General features: G+C 54.9%; 1 protein-coding gene across 5 annotated transcripts in view; it reads right to left on the minus strand.

Annotated features, from left to right (window-relative positions):
• The window catches only part of LOC117980938 (uncharacterized), a 49,174-nt gene that overhangs the window by 39,517 nt on the left and 1,324 nt on the right, over positions 1 to 8,333 (minus strand). For all 5 annotated transcript variants that reach the window (XM_063605685.1, XM_063605687.1, XM_063605688.1 and 2 more), the window contains exons 3-8: positions 8,103 to 8,272; positions 5,893 to 5,966; positions 5,501 to 5,590; positions 2,858 to 2,947; positions 1,034 to 1,207; positions 19 to 105 (exon numbers count right to left, since the gene is read on the minus strand). In XM_063605685.1, coding sequence (XP_063461755.1) covers positions 19 to 105; positions 1,034 to 1,207; positions 2,858 to 2,947; positions 5,501 to 5,590; positions 5,893 to 5,966; positions 8,103 to 8,272 — 685 coding nt within the window. The remainder of the gene's footprint in view (positions 1 to 18; positions 106 to 1,033; positions 1,208 to 2,857; positions 2,948 to 5,500; positions 5,591 to 5,892; positions 5,967 to 8,102; positions 8,273 to 8,333) is intronic.

Genomic DNA, 8,333 nt, shown 5'->3' on the forward strand with positions numbered 1-8,333 from the left:
GAGGTTTAATTGACTCACAGTTCTGCAGGCTGTACAGGAAGCGTGGCTGGGGAGGCCTCAGGAAACTGACAATCACGGCAGAAGGCGAAGGGGAAGCAGGCACGTCTGGCCATGTTGGAGCAGGAGAGACAGAGAGAGTGAAGTGGGAGGGGTGCACGCTTTTAAACAACCAGAACCCACAAGCGCTCACTCAATATCACGAGAACAGCAAGGGGGAAGTCGGCCCCCATGAGCCAATCACCTCCCACCAGGTCCCTCCCACAACACTGGGAATTACAATTTGACATGAGATTTGGGTGTGGATACAGAGCTGCACCATGTCAAGGGTAGTTCAACTGCTGAGATTGATTGATTGATTGATTGACTGAGATGGAGTCCTGCTCTGTTACCTAGGCTGGAGTGCAGTGGCACAATCTCGGCTCACTGCAACCTCCGCCTCCCGGGTTCAAGCGATTCTCCTGCCTCAGCCTCCCGAGTAGCTGGGACTACAGCACATGCCACCATGCCTAGCTAATTTTTGTATTTTTAGTAGAGACAGGGCTTCACCATGTTTGCCAGGCTGGTCTTGAACTCCTGACCTCGTGATCACCCTGCCTCGGCTTTTCTTTGCTGTGGCTCTTTCCCCTCTAAACTGTTCTAGATTCCCAGGCGCCCTGCCAGGAAAACAGGTGTGGGCCACCCTGGGGTGAGCTGCCTCCCAGAGGCCTGGAAGGACCAGGCCTTGCCAATCACCGACAAGGGACGTAGAAGAGCACCCCCAAAGGACAGTAGGTCCCCGCCCCGATCTGGCCCACAGCACCCGAGGGACCCTGCAGCACTACAGAAGTCCCATGGGGCAGACGGGAGCCACAGGCCCAGACTCCACAGCCCCTCAGTTCACATGTCCTGGAGCCTGTGGTGGAAGTCCCTGCTCTTCCATCACCGCCGCCTCTCCCCCAGGACCTCCGAAGAAACAGGCCAGGGCTGTCCCAGGCCTGGGCACATGGGCCAGTGTCCAGTCCACCCCGTCTGCCCCTCCAGGCCCTGCCCTCACCCGGAAGCGCTCCTCCAGCAGGGACAGCTCACTGATGAGGTCGGTGATGGCATTGGTAAAGGCTTCCTGGGGCTGTAGTCCAGCGTGGTCTGCGCTTGGATGATGATCTTGTGCTCCAAGGGGTGGGGGACTTTGTAGCCAGCAAATAGCACTTGTGGGTCCTTCAGGAGTTGTCTGAGGTCCAGGGACAGACAGTGTGAGGGTCTAGCCTCATGCCCAAGCTGGGTAGCAGCCAGCTCAGAGCAGAAGAACAGACTTTCTAGCCAAAAATCCCCCCCAACTTTTTTCCCCAAAAGTCTTCAAGGAAAGTAACACTTTTAGGAAGACACCTCATGTGGGGACACCCTACCCCCGCCACACACACACACCCTGCATCCATGAGGTTGAAGGACCCAAGCTGGAAACAGATTCCAGCAACCTCTTCCCACCGGGCACCGCAGTGCTGGCAAAGAGATCTCCCAGGCAGTGAATGTCCAGCCAGTGTTCAGTGACTCAGACCCAAAAAGCCCACAAAGAGCCTCCACGCAGCAAATAAAGGCAGCAGGAGAGGAGGGCCAGCTCCCGGCAGTGAGTGGAATGCAAATGGAACTCTGCCCTCCGAGCAGCACAGCCTCCAGTGGCTGGCCACGCACACTGGGCCTTGTGCCATGGGGCTGCGTCGCGTACTGTGCCCTGGGCATGCAGGGGTCTCCTCTAGAGTGGCTCAGAGTGGTATGAGCACCACAAGGGGGACCCGTGCATAGGTGGCAACACTGAGCTCAAGAGCAGGGGAGCAGCAGGGCCCCAGGAGAGCTTGGGTGCCCCAATGGCTGGGGTCCGGGCAGGAGTCCTCCATCCCCGTGCCTGACCACACCAGGAGACTGGGCAGACCCCACTCACAGACGGGGAAAAGCCTGGCTTCGCTGGTGGCACCAGAGGGAAGAGCCAAGTCTACAGTAAAATGACAAGTCCCTGGGCCAGAATGGCAGACACATCCCTGACCAACCACCTGGCTAGGACCTCACTGGTATAAACAAACACCCACCAACCAATGCAGGGCGCCCATTAGGGGCACTGGATAGCCACAGAACTCCTACTTCTTTCTCTTGTTAAATAGAAGTTCTAGTCTCTGCCACATACATCTTAGAGGCCCAGGTGGCACTGAGGTCACAAACGGGTGGCATGAGGGGAGCTCATCTTGACTGCTTTTCAATGTCCCTCAGCATGAATAACACACAGGCCTACTGTGCTGGAATCTGCTGCTCGTTCATTTACAGAATGTGCACTTAATGGTGAATGTAAGGCCGGGCGCAGTAGCTCACGTCTGTAATCCCAGCACTTTGGGAACCCGGCAGGTGGATCAACTGAGGTCAGGAGTTCGAGACCAGCCTGGCCAACACAGTGAATCCCCGTCTCTACTAAAAACACAAAAATTAGCCAGGCATCGTGGCGTGGGCCTGTAGTCCCAGCTACTAGGAAGGCTGAAGCAGGAGAATCACTTGAACCCGGAAGGCGGAGGTTGCAGTGAGCAAGATCGTGCCATTGCACTCCAGCCTGGGCAACAAAGAGAGAAAATTCCATCTCAAAAACAAACAAACAAACAAAAAGTGAATGTAAATGCACGTGTTCATCTACAGAATAAGCCACTACAGAAACGTGGCTTATGTGAAGACATGGAGGTCGGTGTCATTTTGATAAAAAGGTACCAAGATTATAAAATGCCCAGAGCAAGCCCCCAGAAGGACTTCCTGTAGCTCAGAGAGACTGAGGAAGACTTGGAACTTGTGCTTTGCCCAGAGGGGCCCATTAAACACAGCCCCTGAGAGCCTGTGACGGGAAACTTACGATTTAATGATGTTTCCCAGTGTGTGGTCTTCTTTGTTGATGGTGAATAAAGAGGCATTGGGTACCTTGGTGTCCTTGTTAATGCTGATCCTAGGAAGACACAGAGGCCACAGATGAGGAGCAGGGGCTCCCCTCGTCCCACCCTGAGTCTAAACCCTGTCTCCTCCCGGCCAGGTGTGGTGGCTCGTGTCTGTAATCCCAACACTTTGGGAGGCTGAGGTGGATGGATGACCTGAGGTCAGAAGTTCAAGACCAGCCTGCCCAACATGGCAAAACCCTGTCTGTACTGAAAATACAAAAAAAAAAAAAAAAAAAAAAAAAAAAATTAGCTGAGTGTGGTGATCCATGCCTGTAGTCCTAGCTACTTGGGAGACTGAGGCAGGAGAATCACTTGAACCTGGGAGGTGGAGTTGCAGTGAGCCGAGATCATGCCACTGCACTCCAGCCTGGGCAACAGAGTGGAACTCTGTATCAAAAATATAAAAATAAAAAGGAAAAATAAGCTCTGCCTCTTCCTGAAGGCCTTTCTCAATCTCTTCATCCCATAAAGGCCTCGCCAACCTGGTCCCCTACTTCCTGCTACCCCAGGTCTATGGAACCTTGGCCTTTTCTGAATTCCTCCTCTTTTTTTTCCGGTAGAGATGGGGTTTTGCCTTGTTGTCCTCGCTGGTCCTGAACTCCTCGCCTCAAATGACCTCTCCTGCTGCCCAGGCTGGAGTGCAGTGGTGTGATCACAGCTCACTGCAGCCTCCAACTCCTCGGCTAAAGTGATCCTCCCGCCTTAGCCTCCTGAGTAGCTGGGACCACAGGCGCACATCATCATGCCTGGCCTGTTCCTTTTTTCTTATGCCAACATAATGAAGCAACCAAAAGGTGAAGAAGAGAGGCCCTGAAGTTACACGGTGAGGCTGGTCCTGACCCTGTGAGTTCCGAAAGCAACCATCCCCCTGGCTGGAGTGTGCAGTCCTTCCATCCATTCCCCAAAACAAGTCATGCTCTGGCATTTACTATGATTTTAGTGAACGCTTAGATGGACAAAGACAGGAAACTTCCATTGGATTTTCCAAGACAAGGGGTTTTCAGAGTGCAGTTCCCAGATAAGCAGCATCAGAATCCCCTGGGAACTTGTTAGAGTCTCCCACCTCCCACTTACTGGACCCAGAACTCTGGAGGTGGGGCGCAGAGATCTATGGTTTAAGAAGCCCTTCAGGTGATTCTAATGCACACTCAATTTGAGGGCAACTATGCTGACAGTAAAATCTCACACAGGTGAGAGGTATCAAGTTGAATATCCTTTTTTCTAAGGTGGTTTCTCCAGGCTGACGCCACACACATTTTAGGGTGCATCATTCTTTCCTGTGGGGTGCTGTCTTGTGGACATTGTAGGACATCAGCAGCATCCCTGACCTCTATCCAGTAGATTCCAGTCATAACCCCCTTTGACAACCAATAATGTTCTCAGTTATTGCCACATGTCCCTTGTGGGGCCAAATGGTCCCCAGTTGAGAGTCTGCTCTAAAGGAGGCCGAAGTGGCTGGCAAGGGCCAGACCAACACCTCTGCACGCCAACCTGGGAACAATAAGAGCCAATGGTTATGAGGTTTTCCAGGTGCTGAGCTTTGGACCAAGAGTTTTACACAAATTACCTCATCCAGTTGTTTTTATTTTGAGACGGGATTGCGCTCAGTCGCCCAGGCTGGAGTGCAGTGATGCGATCAAAGCTCACTGCAGCCTGGAACTCCTGTGCTCAAGCAATCCTCCCACCTGAGTCTCCCAAAGTGCCGGGATTAAAAGCGTGAACCAGCGCACCTGGCCACATCCCTTTTTTTGTTTTTTGAAACGGAGTTTCGCTCTTGCTGCTCAGGCTGGAGTGCAGTGGCGTGATCTCCGCTCACCTCAACCTCCACTTCCCAGGTTCAAGTGATTCTCCTGCCTCAGCCTTCTGAGTAGCTGGGATTACAGGCATCTGCCACCACGCCCGGCTAATTTTGTATTTTTAGTAGAGACAGGGTTTCTCCATGTTGGTCAGGCTGGTCTTGAACTACCGGCCTCAGGTGATCCGCCCGCCTCGGGCTCCCAAAGTGCTGGGATTACAGGTGTCAGCCACCGCACCCGGCCTGAATCCCACGTTTAAGTACAGTAATAAACTCATTTTCCAGATGAGGAAACAGGGCCTCCGACAGATCAAGCCACTCGCCCACAGATACAGAGTGAGCCCAAGCTCTCTCCCCTGGACTCCTTCAACCCGCAGGCAGCGAGGAGCCACCGCGGCTTTTACGCAGGCCGCTGACAGATCGGAGGGGATGAAGGATGGAGGTGGCGGGCGAGAGACAAAAGAGGAAGCTGCCACATCCCAGAGGAAAAGGGCTATGGAGAACCAGACACTCTGGGTTCGAATACAAGCGCCGCCACTTCCTGTGTCCGGGGCAACTTGCTCGCCTCCAAGCCTCAGTGTCCTCATCTGCAAAATGGACACACTCGCGACTGCCTCGCGGAACGGCCTTAAATTTGGCTGACACAGGCCGAGCGGACGATCAAGCAAAAGCTGTTTCCCTCCCGGGGAAAGAGATGGGCAGGAGACACCGCAGAATGCGACAGCCGCAGACCCGCGCACCTCGGCCCGCCGCAGCCGGCGTCACTTACTTCTCGCCCTCGAAGAGCAAGAACGACTCGAAGGCTGGAAGGGCTTTCATGCTCCCGCCGCCGTTGCGTCCAGACCCCAAGTGTCCGCCGCTGCCGCCACCAGAGCCCTAATAAGAGGCCTCTTCCGGATTACTCCGGCGGGGCAAACCCGCGCAAGGATCGGCTCATCGCCCCCTGTCGGGCTGGAGGATCTTGAGCAGGCGCGAGAAAACCCCGAGAGAGGCCAGTGCCTCTGCGCATGCGTCAGTGGCGAGCGCACCGCCCCCACCCGCACCCCGGCATGGCTTTCCCCCGTGGGCGCTTTTCGGCGCATGCTCAGAGCGCCGGGAGGGCTGTTCTGCCCCTACAGAGGCCTCCTAGTCCTGGCTGAGCGGGAACCTCAAGCTACGTACCTTTCTCCTTTCCCCATGTCCCTTGATCTCTCTTTGGAAACGTGCACCCCCTTGGAGTGCGCAGCAGGAGGCCCCTGAATAGAGAGAATAAAGCTAAGGGGTAGTGGACAGCTGCGGCTAGCAGCCGTAGGGGGAGCAGAAGATCTCGTGGCCAGAGGCCAACATTCCGCTGCCCGGATGTTGGCTAACTTGATGAGGGCGCTTTTCTGGGGCAGGCAGGGAGGAGGCGGCTCAGGGACCTAGCCAGGGGCATTCCATTCCCCATCTCTGGGCCTCAGTCTCCCCTTCTGCAGCACCAGGGGTAGGCGTGGGAGACCCAGAGTGACCTCAGCCAGGGCAGAGCACAGACTGATGGTGACCAAGTGCCCAGCAACTGGGAGAGGAGGACGTGGCCTCTCTGGGGGGCTCTCCCAGAAGGCCTCGGAGGTGTGAGCTTTGGGGTAGTGTCTGGACAGCCAGCATTCCCTGGGCTACAAAGTCAATCCAGCCGTGGCCAAGGCTTTGTGACTTTGCATTAATTTTCCAACTTGCTTTTGTAGTCCCAGGCTCTAATAGTCATATCCTGACCGTGGCCAGTGGCTCACACATGTAATCCCAGCATTTTGGGAGGCCGAGGAAGGCGGATCACCTGAGGTTGGGAGTTCGAGACCAGCCTGACAAACATGGAGAAACTCCGTGTCTACTAAAAATACAAAATTAGCCGGGCATGGTGGCGCACGCCTGTAATCCCAGCTACTTGGGAGGCTGAGGCAGGAGAATCGCTTGAACCCGGGAGGCGGAGGTTGCGGTGAGCCAAGATCGCACCATTGCACTCTGGCCTGGGCAACAAAAGCAAAACTCCATCTCAAAAAAAAAAAAAAAAAAAAAAAAATGGGACCAGAATTAAATAATGCCCATGTAGTCAAATCTTTCAACCCTGGCAAGGAAGATGTATAATAATCATCTGAGTGCTTTGGGAGGCTGGGGCAGGAGGATTGCCTGAGGCCAGGAGTTTGAGAACAGCCTGGGCAGCATAGCAAGACCCCATCTCCGCTAAAAAAAAAAAAGTTAAAGAAAATTAGCTGGGCTTGGTGGCATGTGCCTGTAGTCCCAGCTACTCGGGAGGCTGAGGCAGGAAGATTGCTTGAGCCCAGGAGTTTGAGGCTGCAGTCAGCTATGATCGCACCACTGCACTACAGCCTGGGTGACAGAGCAAGACCCTGTCTCAAAAAATAATTATCATCATCTGAGGGGTCTTTGGTCGGAAGGGGCGGGCCCCTCATCTGGTGGGACTCCTGAGCTGGTTGAGAACAGGGTGGGTGATGAGCTCCTTCACCTACTCCTAGCCCGCTCTCACCTGCCCAGGGCTAGGCTGGGTACTCCTGGAAGATCATCCCCATAGCCTGCATGACTGGGGGCAGGTGTACAGCAAGCAGTCACCAGGTCCATGGAGGAAGTATGTCCTCAGCCCTTCCTGGGAGAAGAGAGCTTGCAGGAGAGGTGACCCATGACTCAGAGAGGGCTGTACAAGGTGATCTTTGAGATCCCTTCCCACACCAAGATTCCGTGCTTCTATATTCCTGCCTCTTCCAGGAAGCCTCCCCTGTTTGCCCTAGCCTCCTACTCATCTAGCAGCCCAGGTGATGTACTATCTTTAATAATACCATTTGCCTAAATAGTACTACCTGCCAGGCCCTGGGTCAGGACCCTTAGGGAGATCATCTCATTTAATCCTCAACAACCTGGTAAGGTCGGATCAACTTCGTCCATATTCATTTTTTTTTTTTGAGACGGAGTCTTGCTCTGTTGCCCAGGTTGGAGTGCAGTGGCACGATCTCGGCTCACTGCAACTTCTGCCTCCCGGGTTCAAGCGATTCCCGTGCCTCAGCCTCCCGAGTAGCTGGGACTACAGGCACCCACCACCACACCCGGCTGATTTTTTGTATTTTTAGTAGAGACGGGGTTTATCCATGTTGGCCAGGCTGGTCTCAAACTCCTAACCTCAAGTGATCCACCCGCCTTGGCCTCCCAAAGTCCTGGGATTACAGGCGTGAGCCACTGTGCCCGGCCCTCCTAGGTTCTGACAAGCAGTACAGATGCCACACACCTGGCTTTCTTCTCTGACCCCGGGGGTACCTCAAGTGGGCTCCAAGGAAGGGGACAGGTGCCTCTAAGGTGCCCCACTTGCCGGCCTCTCAGAGCCCCACTTGCCGGCCTCCCTCCTTACCCACCTTGGAGCTGGGCGTCTTCGGGAAGCTGAGGGCCTCGGTAGTGAGGGAGAAGTAGAGCTTCTTGAAGGAGGAGGACATGAGGGGGCCCTTGCCCTTGGTCCTGTGGATGAAGAGTGGCCCCTCCTTCACAGGTGGCGCCTGCAAACTCAGCGTCCGCTGCAGGTCCAGCTCTGCCAGGCCAGGGAGGGAGGGGAATAGAGAGCCCAGGGAATGAGGGCGGGACTGGGGGGG

This window comes from Pan paniscus, chromosome 6 (assembly GCF_029289425.2).
Source record: "Pan paniscus chromosome 6, NHGRI_mPanPan1-v2.0_pri, whole genome shotgun sequence".
Lineage (NCBI taxonomy): Eukaryota > Metazoa > Chordata > Mammalia > Primates > Hominidae > Pan > Pan paniscus.